The sequence below is a fragment of the Schistocerca cancellata genome, chromosome 4, assembly GCF_023864275.1.
Source record: "Schistocerca cancellata isolate TAMUIC-IGC-003103 chromosome 4, iqSchCanc2.1, whole genome shotgun sequence".
Classification (NCBI taxonomy): Eukaryota; Metazoa; Arthropoda; class Insecta; order Orthoptera; family Acrididae; genus Schistocerca; species Schistocerca cancellata.
Window position 1 is genome coordinate 667,743,976 of NC_064629.1, and position 19,095 is coordinate 667,763,070.

Here is a 19,095-nt window from a genome sequence, read left to right on the forward strand (position 1 = left end):
AAAGCAAAAGTTGGAGTTTACATGACCAATGATTTTGTAATCTGTAATGTTTGGTGTGGAGGAGGTGATTCTGTTTGAGATAGCTCATTTAGTTTGAGATCAAAAGATGTTCTATGATTCTACAACAGATGGATGTCAATTATATCAGATGATAATTTTGTAGATCATTTCTGCTACCCATACTGTAGGTGCATGTGACCTGTGCTTTCTTCCAACTGCTGGGTACTGTTTTGTTCAAGTGACATAGCATATATAATGGTTAAAAGAAAGAGTAACTCAGCCACAAATTCTATATAAAATCTGACAAAGATTCCATATGGCCCCAAGGCCTTCATATGTTTAATAATTTTAGCTGTTTTTCAACACCACTGACATAAATATTTGTAACTTGTGTCTTTGCTGTGGTGTGGGAATTAAACCACAGCAATACCATTGAATCTCCCTTTGTAAATGTAGATTTGAAAATGGAATTCATTATTTCTGCTTTTGATTTTCTGCCCTCAGTTTCAGTTCCTGTGTCACCAATTAGTGTCTGGACACTGACCTTGCTGGCAATGACAACCTTTACAGACAATCAGAATTTCCTTAGGTTTTATGAAATGGCTTTCAAAAAGTTCCTGATATGACAGTAATCAGTCAAATGTGTCTGATTTAGCATCTCTCTGTCTCTAGCCATACACTTTGCTTTGCAGATATTGTACAGTAGTCACAGTTTTCATAGAAGTTTCAATTGAGAGTCCATAAACTATTCTAATAGACATGTATCTATCCAGGGCTGGACAACTATTTTTTTAACTGGATAAACAGATTTTCTACATGCTCCAACAAATGAGATAAAAGTTTCAAGTTTTTCCTTGAGATAAGACACTGTTGCTTCTCTCTCCACTTTACTAAACATGTAATTGTTTCTATTTTTTATTACCTTTCATACTTAAGTAATAATTAGTGTTACAATTGCCTCAATGTAACTGATATCTGTTTCGATGTGAACATTCTCAAAGAGGTCAGATCATTTTGTTGCCATTGAATCTACTATATTTTCATTATAATTAAGCTTCTGAACTATGTGTTCAAAAGAGTTTTTAGAGAAAGCATTTAGCAGTGTTTTTCAAGATGTCTTACAGCACCCAAAATTTTCAAAGTTGTAAGTATTCTTACCTACTGTTGGGTGATTAAAGTTTCCTCCAATGACAACAGAATGAGTGCAGATACTCATGCTAGTGAGCTGAGGTTTTGTTTAAAGTTTTGTTTACATTTGCAGGTGAGTCCGTTGAATTTATTAAATTTCAAACATAAATAAAAACTCATCAACTGTCCTGGATGGAGTAAGTTTCAGAATATGCCTCTACACAGGTCTTATGATATTCTTGCATTATCATTTTGCATTTACAGCCATTTGCAGGGTCTGTTTTCTATTTAAGGCTTTAATTTTATTCCATCCTCCAACCATCACTCTGCCACTGCCATTTTCTAGTCCTCTGCTCCAAGATCCCAATCAGTGGCATGTACATAACTTTGTTTGCTGATGACACAAATATTGTTGTAACAGACATAAATAGGTTATTGCCAGCATCTGCAACCAGAGTTTTGGAATACATACAAAACTGTTTTGAACAGAACAGGCTAACCTTAAATATATCAAAAACTAATTATATACAATACAGTAAAACAAAGTCGCATCATGATGTGAACCTCAAAATTCAAAATAAACAAATTGAAAGGGTAGCTGCCACAAAATTCTTAGGTGTGCTAATTGATGAAAATATAGACTGAAAAGCCCACATTCTCTACCTCACTAACAAGTTAAGCTCTGCTTGCTTTGCATTACGCATAATTAGTACTGTGTGTAGTAGAGAGTGTAGCTGAACTGCCTAATTTGCTTACATCCATTCTGCTATCGCCATTATAATAAAGCAAACATGAAAACCATCTTCAGCTTACAAAAATGAGCTGTTAGAATAATTTCAAACAGTAAAAGGCTAACAGCTTCCAAACAGTTATTTCAACACTTGAATATTCTACCCTTACCATGCCTCTGTATAAAAAAAGAAGTTGTTAATATAAAAATGCACATTGACAATTATAAAACCATGTCAGACCTTCACTCATGCAATACAAGAATGTGCAATGACATCCACATAAAAAGAGTAAACAAGGCTTTAACAAAAAAACCAACATTCAGGGTACTATTTTGTATAACAAACTTCCAACTCAACTAAAAGAAATAAAAACATTGTCTACATTCAAGAAAGCAATATTTAAATTCTTAATGACCAACTGCTATTATACTATGAATGAATATCTGCAGTAACCTTTTAGCAAGTAATTACATTCATTTACTATATGTTAATAGTACCACAAATCAAATGCTTGACACAGCCTCAGTGTTAATTTTTCTGAACAAAAGTGTTAAATCAATTATTTACTTGTAATGTATTTAATGTAAGGATCCTTCTCATACTTTTATATTATTACAGTAATCAAAGTTGTATTGCCCAAAAATATTGTGACGGGTACAGTGAACCATTGTATTATGTAGGAAACTGTACACCCTTATCTTATTTTGTTATACTATGTTCTTTGACAAAATCCATACAATGTACATTGTTGCTGGATGAATGTACTACTACTACTACTACTACTACTACTACTACTACTATTACTACTATCCTTTCTGCCAGTAATCAATTTGAGTATTAATTTATGCATATTCTTTGGTATTCTATAGCATGTCATTCTCTTTAATGTTTTACCTGCTTATTCCTTGCTCATTCTACCTGTCCCTTTAAGGATACATATTTTCAGTGTCTCCCTGATATCTTCATTTCTTATTTTGTTTATCCGTGGTACTCCCACTCTGGTTCTGTGAAATTTCATTTCACATGCCTGTTTGATGCTTAAATCTTTCTTGTTCATTCTCTAAGTTTCAGAAGCACAGGTCAGGATAACTGCACAGTAGAATCAATATATTATTCCCATGGTCTGCTGTGGGACATCTCTGTTCTCCACCAAGCTCCTGATACTTCTCAGAGCTTGCCTCTCTCTCTCTCTCTCTCTTTTTCACTTCCTTGCCATTTCTTCCATTTGTTTCCACTATACTTCCAAGATATCTGAAGTTATCAAATTTTCTTAGCTGTTCCCTTGCTACCACAAGTCCTGATGTAGTTATCCTGCCACTCTTCCTGGCCACAATAAAGAACTCTTTTTCACCTAAAATTTAATTGCATATAATACAGTCATGTAAACAATGCATCTAATTGCTGCTCAACTGCACCTTCCCTGTTCCTGCAAATTATTAGGTTATCAGAAAAGGCCGCAACCTTAGTTTTATCTTCTCTGCCACCTTGTATGTTATGTTATACATGGCAACCACATGAAGTAAGGATGAGACTGTACTTCATTGTTTTAAACGCCAGCTCTGCTTTGACCATGCTGTTGCCTTATCTCCTATATCAAAATAGGTTTTACTTCTGCGATGCATTTCTTTCACCCCTGTCAACTGCACATTTTGCACACCTTTGTTTTCCAGCACTTTCCATACCTTACACTGGCATGCACTTTCCCAATATTTAGGAAGGGAATCAGTAAATCTTGCCCATACTCACAATGTTTTCTCCTGTAGCTGACTTACCATGAATATAAGGTCAATTGGTAACCTCCCCAGCCTGAAGCCATGCTGCTGTTTCTTCATTTTCTTCTCAGCTTTGCCCCTTATTTTTTCCTAGAATTTTCTCAAATATTTTGCACTGTGACACATCACTTTTTTCTTATTCCTTTTCACAAAGACAGGGACCATAATTTATTTCTTCCAATTATCTGTGATTATCTTCTCCATTGAAATTACCCTTGTCACATGGTATAGTCACTGCTTCCCTATGATTCCAGATGCTCTTGCTGATGCCGGTGATGTCTCATCTACACCTGGTCCCTTTCCTCCATCCATAGAGCCCAGTGCTGATTCTTTTTCATTGGGATTCTACTCCCCAGCTACTCAATATGAATGTGTAGCAGCTTTGAAGTGTTCTTTCCACATTACTTTCAGTTTTTTCACTTATTTTTCTTCAATTTACATCATGCATCAGTTTTCACTGATACCTATCTTCTTTCTCTTCATCATCCCATACAGTAGTTTCTAGTAGATTTTTCAGTCTTCCTCAACCATCTTTGTCCATTTAGTTCCTCCTCGCCTCTGCTACTGTTTTCTTGGTTTGCTTCTTCTTGGTATCATATATATCCCTTGCATTTTGTGTAATTTGCTGAAACCATAATCTAAATTTTCTTTCCCCTGTATGGCTTCTTTAACTCTCTTATTCCACTGAGGTGTTTGCTCCTATCTCCTTATGTTGCTTACTCTTCCACAAGCAAGGGTTGCTTTAAACTTCTCTCATTCCTCTTCCATTGTTCTGAGTTCATCTGCAGGTATGTTGTACTTACAGTACTGTGCTACACTGATTAGCACAGTGATCATGTAACAGTATGGCACCCTTTTTTTGTTTGAGTAATATGTTTTGTTTCATTTGTCCATTTATCCGGGTTTATTAGATTTCACACAATATAATAATATGCTACTACTAGGAAAACATCCAACATACTTTGAGAATCATAGTAGAAAAGGCAGTACTGCATTGTTATATTGTCACGTAGAAGAAGCTGTAATTAGGATGAATGATGAACACTAACTTCACTTAATTAAGGTTTGTTCAGCACTTGCACATACAACAGCGAGGAATGAACTGTCTCTGGCCAGAACACACACAGTATATATGCAGCTAGACAACATTCCAGTACAATGCTTCTTGACATTTGCAGATACTAGAATGTACTTGAACTGAATATAGAAATTAAAATTGTGTAGTCTAAGTGAGTTTTGAACTCAAGACTCTCCATGCAATAGTTTAGTGACATAACCACTACATCACAGTGCTACTCAGCTTCTACTGAGACAATATGTTATTTAATAGTGTCTTGAAATAAAAGATCTGCTCTATATGATGTTTCTTCCACTCCCAAGGAGACTATCTGTCTGTTTCTCCCGCACAATAACTTTTGTCAATGAACTGTATCTTTCAACAACAAATACCAGTTTATATTACTCACCTTTAAAGGGTGTTATTCAACAAATAAAAGATGAACTTAAAAATGCAAAGCTGTTTTTCATTATTTGTCTTCATTTCTATCCAGAAGACTTACCGTTATAACCTTTCTGTCTTAAATGGGTGATGGCTTGAGTTGCTTGTTTGGTACAGCAGAGTTAAAGTATTTTATAAAATTTATTATAGACTACACCAATAAGAATAAAAGATAAATGAACTTACTCTTAATTCCATGATTTGTTGCATTTTTTGGAGATGGGAAGGAGAATGTATGCCCATGAGCCATAGTTACTTGTGGCCGTCCGTCAGTCATAGCTCTTGCTTCCAGGTCAACCAGAACAGCAGTATCCATGGGAACATTGACTAGACTGTGTTGGTTTGATAAGGAATACATGTTGGCAACACCACTAGTTGTAGATGAACAGTGGAGCTGATACAACCGTCCTGAAATAACATTAAGTTGTTGTCCAAGCAGATCATTCTACATATTTTGAAAATCTACAAGCATCCAGTGCAAGTATATAAAGATAAGTATCTTCTAGTAGTGCACAGTGTTATGTAATGGTGACACTGTATATCTCTTAGTTCAGTAGGCAGTATGTTATCTTAGTTTAAGTTAGTACATCACCCATTTGCTACGTTCTTTGCTTTGTTGTCATCTGTATAATAGTAATTGTCTGTGTGTATCCATGTATTACTCAACAATCCAGTACAAAACACAACACACACTACTTTCTCTTGAGACAAAGAACTATAATACAACATAAAACTGAATAAACTTGTACATCAAGGAATGAAGGTAATGATTTACTTCATACATGCACCAGAGAAATTTTATACATACTGCAGCAGATAAACTTTTATGCATTCAAATGGTTCAGCAAATACTCTTACTGCTAAAAGATAAGAATGGAAGGATGAAATATTACAGACTTTTTTTATTAAATGTTATAATGGAAGCCATAAGGATAAAATATGATGAAAAGGTATTCTTTACAGAAATTTCATGTTAATCCAAGTGTTTTATGATACACTTTCCAAAGAAGCTTCAAAAAGGAATACAGATGACTTCAGGAAAACATGTTATTGCTTCATTTGATTATTACACTAAAGAAGTTATGTGGTATTGGACTCTAACATTATAGTAGACTTAACAGACACAATGACAATGAAACAGTTGAAATAACTGTTACATATAAGAAAAACTAAAGCATTCATTTAACTAAGAGTAACCTGGACAAGGAAATATGATAAATTTTAAAAAAGGCATCAAATGGACATCAGCAAATAGAGAGATTTCCAAGCTACTTTGCAAGGAGTTCCATTCTTACCAGCATTGGTGGCAGGCTGACGTTTCTTGTACAGAATACAACAGGAGCAGTAGAAACAGCTGACAATTATAACAATTACGATGGCAGCTAGTGCTCCAAAAATGACACCAAGTATCAATGTGAAACTGTAAACATGGATAAATTAAACAATAGATTAGTATTTCAGATATATAAAATGTAATTAAGGATTATGTAATTAAGTCCTTTTCTTAATTGGTATATTGTACTTCTGAGGTACCAGTGGCTCTCACACTGCCATTACATGATCTTAAGAAGGCATAATTAGGAACAATTTTAGATGAATGATTTCAAAGGTTTCGCGTTCCACAATAATAATGTAACCAGCAACCACAGTGAGATTTAGAGTATGTTGACACGTAGGTTGTAGCCTCAACTTGTGCTCAGGCATTATGTATCACAGGCTTGTTAGGCCCTTTGCTACAGATAAAGTGGAATTACAAATGCTATGGCATCAATTAATAAGCATCCCATTGAAATTTAGTGGCATATAGGAACTGCACCTTCCTTGTGTGTATATCAAATCAGAAATAACCACAATAAATGTCAGTTATTAGTTTGTGTCTAGATTTCATAATTTTAGAAAGTAGTAACCTGAATCTTCAAGGAAGAGCTAATTAATTCCTCCCTCATCATGCAAGCAAAAGAAAAAAAATAGGGCTGTAACTCTGGTAGCCAACTGGGCTACCACGTAGATGTTAGAACAAATCAGTTTTTAACTGTCCTGTGACAAAAAAGCACATAAAAATCAAAATGGTATCAGTTTTTAATAGTCATGAAACTGGCACAAGACATGTTCAGTATGCTGTCTGCAGTTTTCTGCAGCCAAGCAAATTGGTGGGTAGCACACTGGACTCATTTCAGGAGGTCAATGGTTCAAACCCACATCCAGCCATCTTGATTTACATTTTCCATGGTTTCCCTAAATCACTTCAGGCAAGTACCAGGATGGTTCCTTTGAGAGGGCATGGCCAATATCCTTCCCTAATCTGAGCTTGTGCCCCATCTCCAATGACCTCATTATTGATGGGATGTTAAACAATACTCTCTTTCTCCTCGCCATTTTCTGTCATAAGTTTAAATTGAGAAACAGCACATTTCACAAATGATCAGAGTATCTCGGTGGTTACATTCAGAATGTGTTAAACTACATTCATAATTGGAGCTCTGACTGCAACGTCTTTCAGATAATCCCACAGCCAGAACTCGCAAAGATTAAGATTAGGTGATCTAGACAGCCATGCTCTAGGGAAATGACAGCTGATAATTCTAGCATTTCTTAAATGCCTTTGAAGCAGTCACTTCATTGGGTGAGCAACATATGGAGGAGCACCATCTTGCATAAAAATTACCCTACCAATACAACCATACTGTTAAAGGATTGGAATGGTGTTGGTGCGTAAAAAACTCTTACAGCATTTACCAGTGATAGTACAGGTATCAGGTCCCGCAGTAGTCATCTCCTCAAAAAAATATGGCCCTACGATAAATGGTACAGACAACCAGCACCACACAGTCACCTTTGTTGAATGAAGCGGTAATGGTTAGTGTGCATGAGAATTTTCCATTGCCCTTATTCTGCAACTTTGCATATTGACATGTGCTTGGAGATAGAAATGGGCTTCATCTGTCAACAGAAAGTTCCATGCCCATTCACTGTCCATATGTGAGCAAGAAATTCCAGATCACACGTTTGTCTTGCTGACAGGACAGCAGGAAGCAACTCCGGACACGAGTGAATTTGTACGGATAGCATTGCAGGATGTTCCGTAGTATTTTATGCACTGAACTCACAGGCATGTTCAACATTCAGGCAATTTCACATGCACTGCATGTTCAGTCATCACCGCTCGACCCCTCCTGCAATGCTGTGACCACATGTTCAACAGACGTTGGATCAACTGCTCTCCTCCCTCTACCTAGTGCACTTCAAAAGATCCTGTCATTTCGAATTTTGCAATCATTTTCTCCCGACTCTTAGCAGATATCGGAGCAATACCTATTTTTCATACCCTTGAGCGTCTGGAACTTCTGCTGGGCCACTGGTGCAGAGTCACTGTTCTTGTACAAGAGCTATAGCAGCAACGTGCAATTCTCCATTGCTCTAATGCTTCTGCACTCGCTGTAATTAGACTAATCTTGTCTTCACAATCCCTATGTCATACATGGAGCTGCAGAATATTCCTAGATTCCTCATTTAATACTGCTGCTTGAAATTTCATAAGTATTCTTCACAGAATATTTGACATCTATCTCTATACGTCACAAGTGCAGGTTTTTCAGTTTCTCAGTGATGCTCTCCTACGGGTCAAACAGACCTATGGTCTTCATTGCTTGAAAAATATTAGTGCTATCGTTCCTAGAAAAAAAGCACTCCATCTTCAGGCCACAAGTGGCCCATCGGGACCATCCGACCGCCGTGTCATCCTCAGATGAGGATGCGGATAGGAGGAGCATGTGGGCAGCACACCGCTCTCGCGGTCGTTATGATGGTTTTCTTTGACCGGAGCCGCTACTATTTTGTCGAGTAGCTCCTCAATTGGCATCACGAGGCTGAGTGCACCCCGAAAAATGGCAACAGTGCATGGCGGCCTGGATAGTCACCCATCCAAGGGCCGGCCACGCCCGACAGCGCTTAACTTTGGTGATCTGACGGGAACAGGTGTATCCACTGCGGCAACGCCGTTGCCCGTCGTTCATAAAATATTGCTGAATTGTATTGGACCTATACCAGTAGGATCAATACGAGATATTGAATGGTACTCTGTATTTCGCAAGTGATTTGACGTTCCTGGTTTCTATAGTTGAACTAAAACAAGCTTCTTCCCCGAGCCATAATTCCCATGTGCACCAGTTCTGAGTCCCACAAACAGCCATTGAGCAGCCACAACTAACGGTCCAGATACACTCCACTGGCTCTAAAAGAGCCAATAAACGATGTATGGCTGTCCAAATATGGCATTCCCAAGCGCTAGAGACTTTTTCTGCGGTATAGCTTCACCTGATTTATTATGCTTACAAATTACATCTTCATCTTATAACAATTCTATAATGACTTCAACCATTAAATGTAGCCAACAGAGAGTTGCTATCAAACGTTACGAGAAATTCTAGATTTCCAAATTTTTTCAAACACAAATCTGCAAACACGCAAATCCGTGATTCAAATGACATTGTCGTCATTGTTGCTGCTTCATAGAGAGTACATGGACGTGCCGAAAAGTAACACCTTCTAATTTTTTATGTGAAAAGTCTTGAAGATTTTTGTAATCGAGTTTAGAATTCGAAGAGTTTTTACATACATGGAACACCCTCACCTTCAGCATGACAATGCCAGACCACACATGAGCACTACAACATCTGCAACAATCCGACGCCTTGGGTTCACTGTCATTGATTATCCTCCATAGAGTCTCGATTTGACCCCATCTAAGTTTTATCTGTTCCCTAAAATTCATTTTGACAGTGATGAAGCGATGCAAGTAGAGGTGAGGTTGTGGCTCCAACAACAAAGTCAAACATTCTACAGTGAGGCACCAACAGATTGGTTTCTCGTTGAGAGAAATGTGTTAGTTGTCAGGATGACTATGTTGAGAAATAAACATGTAGGCAAGAAGAATAAAGATGTAGAATGTTAATAACGCTTCTTTTATTTAAAAAGATTTGAGAGCTTTCACATTAAAAATTCAGAGGCATTACTTTTCAGCATGCCCCGTAATTGCCATTTGCACATTACTTACTCTGTATATTTTATAGCTATTTTCTTTGAAGTCGTTACATAGGAACGAAATTTCACTTATATAGTTTTCATATTCAGCGTTTTTAATACACTAGTGTCCAAAAATTAAGCATAAACACGAAAAGAGGACATACTGCTTTATCAGGATATCTGAAGGATTACTGAACAAGCTACACCTTAATCACAAAACCTTTAGCGTAAAACAGTGCCCAAAACACAATGTTAGAAAAGTTCTCGTAACTAAAGTACACATCTGTAAAAAAATAACGCAAAAGAAGCAGTTAATACGGGAATATGGTTACCCCTAAAAGCTACACATGCTGCACAGTGACGTGGCATGCTCTCTATGACAAGGCTCAAGAGCTGTCTTGGCAGTCGATCCCATTCCTCATCAAGAGCAGTTTGGATGCCAAGAAGTGTCCTTGGCGGAGGCTGACAAGATGCGTTTCGCCTCCCTAATTCATCCGCAGCATGTTCTGCAGGACTTTTTGAGAATTTTATATGTGGGAATAAAACTGTTGACTTTGGTACAAATAGCAAACTATTGTCACTGAGAGTTGTACCTAAAGCCATAAGTTGGATCAGCAAAAGCGTCCATGTGTATTGTGTAATGTTGCAGAACACATTTTTATGTATTTTGATAATGTAACACATGGTCAAAGCTCAGATTAAGCTCAATGACTAACCTGTAAGTTATATTGCTAGTGCCCATAAATGAGCCATGTGAATTTTGATAAGTAATGCAGATAATTTGGATGTGCAAATATTTAATTTGGAGGTCCACTGTACCTTGCAAAGTATAGTATAATAATCAAACTTTGGTCATCGTCAGTGTAGTTTAACCTGGAGTTTTATTAGTAGTGACGGTACTCGAGTCATTTGCTTGTTTTTTAATCTTATGGAACAATTAAGTTATGACAGTAGTGCTTGGTGAGGTGAAGCGTTACTGTAAAATCTCTAAACCTGAACCACCAATAACGTAGCCTCAAATCAAAATGCCAATATCTTTACGAATTTTGATAAATATTACAGACACTTTAAGGCCTTGGCATTGTTCTTCTGATCAGTAAGTGTTGCAGCCTTCCTCAAAGGTTCGTTTTTCTTCATACTTTTATTTACCCATAAAATAATCCTTTTGTGCATGCTGCATATGTTTTATACAGTTATAGAAAAATTAAGATGTCGAATGCACATCATGGTACTTAATTTGGGAGTTTATAGTCGTGCTTCAGGCATCAAGTGAAAGTTATATGTCAATTGCATTTTCGAGTAGCTGACAGTAATTCAGATTGCCTATTTGTTTGTGTGTTTTCCTGCTTATCATAGTATTTGAGCCAGCGTGTGTTTGATGCAATTATTGGCTTTGTCAGATTCTTTTTTGTAAATAACCTCATTTAGAACTAAAAATTAAATGTCAACTGCCTGTTCAACATTTGTAACAGATCAGACAGGGAAATAACACACATAGTATAGAGTCTCAGAGTCTACAAGCTGTCAAATTTGATGGATATGCCTGCACACATACATGTGTGTGTGTGTGTGTGTGTGTGTGGAAATTATGTTGTGACTCTTGACACAAACTTTTAATTTTTTGAGTTGTTGATATATGTTTGCTGACAATCTAGACACAGAAATAATCATGTGGCACTTGACATGTCTTTTGTAGAAGAAGTTAGATGACGAAATATTTAATTCGAGAGTCCTTTGTGGCTTACACTGAGTGTGGTTCAGAGATCAAATTATGGATCTTTACAAGAGCTGCCATCTGTTGGCGATGACAAGCAACAAGAGCGCAAAAAAAACAGCACTTAATTCTTAATTTTGTTTCACATTTTTAAAATTTTGCAGAATAATAGCTGAAGTAAAACTCATCGTTAGCAACTGTGTATTTATAATTCATTAATTACGTTGTATAGGTAAACTTTGTCTTTTTACTATTTCTGATGAGTAAGGAAGAGTGGGGGAATTTGGCACAGTGAGTAACATGCCACATGTCAATATGTCTTAAACTGTGAGAGCTAGTCCTACCTTGTCGGTTCTGCCATCTGGTGCTCTGTTATGCAAATAAGCATACAGAATGCATGAACCATAATTTTGCATTTGTCAGTGCAAGAAGCAAGAGTGTGTTTTGTCTTCATTTCTTCAAATATTTGATCTCTAGTTTCTAAAAGGTAAGCCATTTACTATTGTGTTAAAATACGATTTTTGTTGTTATGCCTATCTCCTTGCATTAACACTCACGGGTATACAAGTACACCACGAAGATGACGTGCTACAGAGGCAAAATTTAACCGACAGGAAGAAGATGCTGTGATATGCAAATGATCAGCTTTTCAGAGTATTCACATAAGGTTGGCACCGGTGGCGACACCTACAAAGTGCTGACATGAGGAAAGTTTCCAACCGATTTCTCATACACAAACAGCAGTTGACCGGCCTTGCCTGGTGAAACGTTGTTGTGATGCCTCGTGTAAGGAGGAGAAATGCGTTCCATCACGTTTCCGACTTTTGTAAAGGTCAGATTGTAGCCTATCGCGTTGGTCGACATCCAATGACTGTTAGCAGAATATGGAATCGGTGGTTTCAGGAGGGTAATACGGAACACCGTGCTGGGTCCCAACGGCCTCGTATAACTAGCAGTCGAGATGACAGGCATCTTAACGGCATGGCTGTAACGGATCGTGCAGCCACGTCTCGATCCCTGAGTCAACAGATGGCGATGTTTGCAAGACAACAACCATCTGCACGAACAGTTCGACGACGTTTGCAGCAGCATGGACTATCAGCTCTGAGACCGTGGCTGCGGTTACCCTTGACGCTGCATCACAGACAGGAGCACCTGCGATGGTGTACTCGACGACGAACCTGGGTGCACGATTGGCAAAACGTCACTTTTTCGGATGAATCCAGGTTCTGTTTACAGCATCATGATGGTCGCATCCGTGTTTGGCGACATCGCGGTGAACGCACATCGGAAGCGTGTATTCGTCATCGTCATACTGGCGTATCATCAGGCGTGATGGTATGGTGTGCCATTGGTTACACGTCTCGGTCACCTCTTGTACGCACTGACGGCACTTTGAACAGTGGACGTTACATTTCAGATGTGTTACGACCTGTGGCTCTACCCTTCATTCGATCTCGGCGAAACCCTACATTTCAGCAAGGATAATGCACGACCGCATGTTGCAGGTCTTGTACGGGCCTTTCTGGATACAGAAAATGTTCGACTGCTGCTCTGGCCAGCACATTCTCCAGATCTCTCACCAACTGAAAACGTCTGGTGAATGGTGGTCAAGCAACTGGCTTGTCTCAATACGCCAGTCACTACTCTTGATGAATTGTGGTATCGTATTGTGGCTGTACCTGTACACGCCAACCAAGCTTTGTTTGACTCAATGCCCAGGCATATCAAGGCCGTATTTACGGCCAGAGGTGGTTGTTCTGGGTACTGATTTCTGAGGATCTAGGCACCCAAATTGCCTGAAAATGTAATCACATGTCAGTTCTAGTATAATATATTTGTCCAATTAAATAACCGTTTATCATTTGCATTTCTTCTTGGTGTAGCAATTTTAATGGCCAGTAGTGTATTATTTCTCTCAAACAAAGGGGGAGTGTAGAACTATAGTTTTATACAGGCCATGCTTGTTGGGGTAATTTGATGCACAGAGGCTGCGTGCGTCATGTTACCTCACTTCAGTTTCACATTAATGAAAGTAGGTAGCTAAATGAGATACGTTAATGTATATTTAATGAAAGTCAAAATAACACAGTGCATCAGTTTTATAAGAATGGTTTCCTTTGTTCAGATACCAAGGGCATATATCAGTAAAACAAAGAGAGCTTCTTGGACAGCAGGTGAATTAAGAAATGCCATCAGAGCTGTTCATTATGGGACTTCTATTAGGTAGAGCACCACCCAGCACAACATATCAGACGCAAAGATCTGTGCATAGTATGTGCTGAATTCGGTAAATATGGCGAGGAATCGTGCTGGTGTATTTCTTGTGCTTCTTCGCATCATTCTGAATGCAGTGGGTGGGACAGTGCTGAAAACTATAACTGTGGCCCCTGTTTGAAGAAGCATAAGTTGGTTTACAGATACACATGAGACCAATTACTGAATATGCATATACTCGAATTGTCTTCCTCATTTTTCTCGCTGTTTTACAAGAAAACGGTTGTTATTGCTTCGTATCTATTCTGTAGTTAATTAAAGCTATATTTTCGCTGTTTTTCTTTTTGGGAACTATGTTGTTCAGTGTTTTGTTTAATGATTATAATATCCAATAGATATATTTTGTATTATAAGATGTGTGGAATTAAATACCTTCTGCCATATCTTCTGCCATTTCATCCCACTCACTGTGTCATTTTACGTGGTGGTCAGATAAAATGATGCAATGCAATGATGTCACAGTAATCAGTTTTTCCTGAAACGTGTGACTGTTAATTTATAGTTTTTATTTTATGCTACATTAAACACATGTGGCTAGCGCTATACGAAAATTGGGTGCTTTAGGCATTATAGAATAAAGGTTATAATCAAAATGTCTTAGGTGAGGCAAATTCCCCCACTTTGCCCTATGTTTTATGCTCGCCCTCCTGTTTCATAGCGAATGGTATATAGTTTCCAATGATATTAAAAGATGTGACATGAAGTTTACCGATGAGACTGATGAGATAGTACAGTACTTGACATGTTTCCAGTGAATTATGAAAATGGAGAAAGAGAGAGACGAAATACTTGTGTCTCTGTGCTTTCATATTTTTTGATATTGTGATTTGCACCAGTACTACTAACATCTTTACATTTCTTAACATGATACAGAATTCAGATACACTTTAAAACATGACAGCAATTTACACTCTTTGGGTGAAACTGGTGTATTTTGATAAGTAACACAAGTCATTTGGATACTTTTGAACATGGTGAAAAATTCAGGCCTGTGTGTGTGTGTGTGTGAATACTTTTGAATGTAGCGCAAAAAATTCAGATCATTCGGATACTTTTGGACATGACTCTAATTTACACAATTTAGGCGAAACTTATCAATTTTTATAAATGATGCAAGTGGTTCAGATACTTTAGAACATGGCACAATCTTGGATTGTAGCGACGATTGGTTTCCAAAGCATAACTTGAATTTCCCAGTAGCACAACTGCGTTAGCTCCACGCCCTCGAATTTTTGAATTTCACACCACGACCATCTTGTATTTTGAAATTTCCTGTTCTGGTTTTTTTAATTGCTCGACAACAACATCTTCGACTCAGTAACTGTAGCTTTGGTTTGCGGCAGCCACTTGAACTATGTGCCAGAAACCCAATAGCCATACTACTCAAACACGTTTTGTTTGTAATGAGAAACAAACCGACGCTCTCTGTCGATGCCAGACATCATGTGAAACACGTGATAAGCTATATTCCGTTGGGTTGACTCAATCTACGCAATGCAAAAACAAAATTGCAAATTTGTTCTAGTACGAACCTCATAGAAATATCGAATCCTAGCATCATATGCCGCAGCCATCGGTCAAGAAGTATTTACGGACTACTGAAAATAACTAGTCCGTCGAAACTGCATCAGCCATTACGGAAATTACATTAGCTTTTGACAGAAATAAATTTTATAGTATTTTCCGAAATACCACAGAAAATGCGCCTTGTAACTCTTAGAGTCCTGGTTTCATATGGAAGGGAGACAATACATCGAGCTCTAAGACTTCACTGATATAATTGTTGCTATTCAGAGTCCCCTTTATCCTCAGTCCGTTAGACTGCGATAGCATGCTGAACCTAATGATGACCCAAACAAACCAGACATGGAGTTTTCCTGTTTTGCCACCTAGCAGTTCAGGCTGCCACGCTGCGATCACCATGGTAGCGCCAAACACGCATGAGTCACCGTTGAAGGACAGAAAGAAGCGGGGCTCCTCTGAAAACACTATACTTTGCCCATCACCACATCAGTGAAGGAGTTCACGTGCCCACTCCAATCGGAATGGTTTCCGCACAACAGTAGCCGACACAATGGCATACTTTTCACCATTCCAGTGGGCAGCATATGGCACTCATGGATTTAAAAAAAAAATAGAGGTACGTCAAGATCGTGGTTGTAATACTTCGTAATACTTCAGGTGTTCTGCCAGAAAAGGCCTTCTTTGGGATGTTGTTCAACTCTGTGGTGTCGTCCGAACAGTGGTACCCAGATTACAGTTGGTACTCCACGACGGCACAACACGCTTAAGACAATCGCTGCCAAACGCAGTCACGAAAGAGAGACGTCGCTGAAGACACGTCGTCAGGAAGTTCCATACGCCGTCGCTGCTGGATGTCTACTTATGCCGGCTGCGGTGGCCGAGAGGTTCTAGGCGCTTCAGTCCGAAACCGCGCAGACTGCTACGGTCGCAGGTTCGAATCCTGCCTCGGGTATGGATGTGTGTGATGTCGTTAGGTTAGTTAGGTTTAAGTAGTTCTAAGTTCTCGCGGACTGATGACCTCAGATGTTAAGTCCCATAGTGCTCAGAGCCATTTGAACCATTTTTGTTTGTCTACTTATCTCAGAGTGCAGTGCCGTTCGCCCACTCTGTATCGGCGATTGAGAGAACAGCATCAACATAGTTCAGATCCAGCACCGCTAGTATTGTTAGTCAGAACTGTGTACCAAAGTTTTAAGTTAAATGTACATTGATATGTGACTGCCTTTCAGTAGTATTCAAGTTTAAATGGTTCAAATGGCTCTGAGCACTATGGGACTTAACATCTGTGGTCATCAGTCCCCTAGAACTTAGAACTACTTAAACCTAACTAACCTAAGGACATCACACACATCCATGCCCGAGGCAGGATTCGAACCTGCGACCGTAGCAGTCGCGCGGTTCCGGACTGAGCGCCTTAACCGCGAGAGCACCGCGGCCGGCAGTATTCAAGTCTAAACAATTATTCTCGTACTCGGTGACACTAATAAACATACACTGATGAGCCAAAACATTATGACCACCTGCTTAATAGGTTGTTTGTCAGACTTTGGAACGAAATACATGACTGATTCTGCGTATCAGGGATCCCACAGTTTGTTGGTAGGTTTGTGGACGTACGTGGTAGATGTCTACGCACCGGTCATGTAATTTGCGTAAAAACCGGGCCGCTGATTTGAGTACGCGGTGATGGCACCCGATAGCGACGTAAATGGGCTCCATAGGATTTAAATCAGGCGAATTTGGTAGCCGAGACTTTGATGTGAATTCATTATAATGATCCTCAAACTACCTATCACAGTTCTGGCTCCAAAACACGGACAATTATCCTGCTGAAAGGTGACAGCGCTGTCGGGGAGACATCAAGCGTGAAGGGATTTATGTGGTTCACAGTTGTCTTAGTGTGCTCCCATCAACCTGTGTCCATGGCGCGCTGCACGTTTCGAGCCGCCGTTCACCTCGATGACGTCATTTGTGGAGACGACCATCGACCTAGTGTAGCAAAACTGTGATTCACCCGAAAAGCCGACAGGTTTCCATAGATCGACGGTGGAATCTCGATGGTCGCGTGCCCACTGCAATCGTATTGAACGATGTCGTTGGGCCAACATGTGAACATATAGGGATGTTCTGCGCCGGAGCTCCCTGTTGAACAATGTACAATGGACGTTGTGCTCTGTAACACCTGTGTGTGCCCCAGCATTGTGCTCTTTCGGCAGAGATGTCACAATCACCACCTATCCTACTTTACAGACCAGACAAGCCTCCGAAACCCACATTCTGTGAACAGTCCTGGACGTCCAAGCATTTAGCACCTCTGAATAGTAGTTTTACTGTACTTCTAGCTCTTTCCGTAGATACTCACTGTAGTGGCACGTGAACATTCGATTAACTTTGCAGTTTTCGAGATACTCGTTCACAGGCTCTGCGTAATAATAACCTGCTCTTTGTCAAAGTCGCTTATCTCAATGGATTCCCCATCTGCAGCCCATTTCTTCGCTAGGGCGATCCGCCCCCCACCCCTCCCCGGTATCTGCGCCGCTTATCTTCGCTAGGGTGATCCCCCGCCCGTATCTACGCCGCTTACATACCTTTGTTACAGCGTCATGTTGCCGCAACACCACCAGGGCCCGCATCTCGTGGTCGTGCGGTAGCGTTCTCGCTTCCCACGCCCGGGTTCCCGGGTTCGATTCCCGGCGGGGTCAGGGATTTTCTCTGCCTCGTGATGGCTGGGTGTTGTGTGCTGTCCTTAGGTTGGTTAGGTTTAAGTAGTTCTAAGTTCTAGGGGACTGATGACCATAGATGTTAAGTCCCATAGTGCTCAGAGCCATTTGAACCATTTTGAACCAACACCACCAGGGGCTATCGCGGTGGGCAGCGGTTGTAATGTTATGCCTTATCAGTGTATACCGTCATTCGAGTGGACATGGAATGCATCTAACAAGGGAATATTCCCAAGTGCAAATAACTATCATGATGTAACTTGGTGGAGAGGGGGGGGGGGGTAAGGGGACCGGTGCAGAGGGGGCATATAATGCAATACATAATATTTTGTTTGTGCTCAATTTCACTTTTAAGGTGTAAAATACGCCCCAAAAGATAAATTGGGATTTTTAGGTTTAGTGGGAATATCTTCGGAAGGGCATATAAAAAGTGTTTCTCAGATTAAAGTTCACATGTAATCAATGTTCTTAAAACAGTACTCGACATTTGTATTAATTTGAAACTTTGTAAAATACGCTACCACCATTTATTAATTCTGAAAAACGGGAACTATTGTTACATCATAAATTAAAGAAACTTTCAACCCACATACATTCATGTGTAATAAAGCTGTTTTCTGAAATACCATGTTTGGAAAATAAGCTGTACACAATGTGCTGTTGGAGTATTTGCAACATACCTAATTAAAATATCTAAACTTTTTTTAGT

The 19,095-nt window shown here is 39.3% G+C and overlaps 1 protein-coding gene across 1 annotated transcript in view; it reads right to left on the minus strand.

Annotated features, from left to right (window-relative positions):
- Positions 1–19,095, minus strand: part of LOC126183904 (uncharacterized) — an 86,974-nt gene that overhangs the window by 4,157 nt on the left and 63,722 nt on the right. The window contains exons 3-4 of the mRNA XM_049926247.1: positions 6,425–6,549; positions 5,316–5,537 (exon numbers count right to left, since the gene is read on the minus strand). Coding sequence (XP_049782204.1) covers positions 5,316–5,537; positions 6,425–6,549 — 347 coding nt within the window. The remainder of the gene's footprint in view (positions 1–5,315; positions 5,538–6,424; positions 6,550–19,095) is intronic.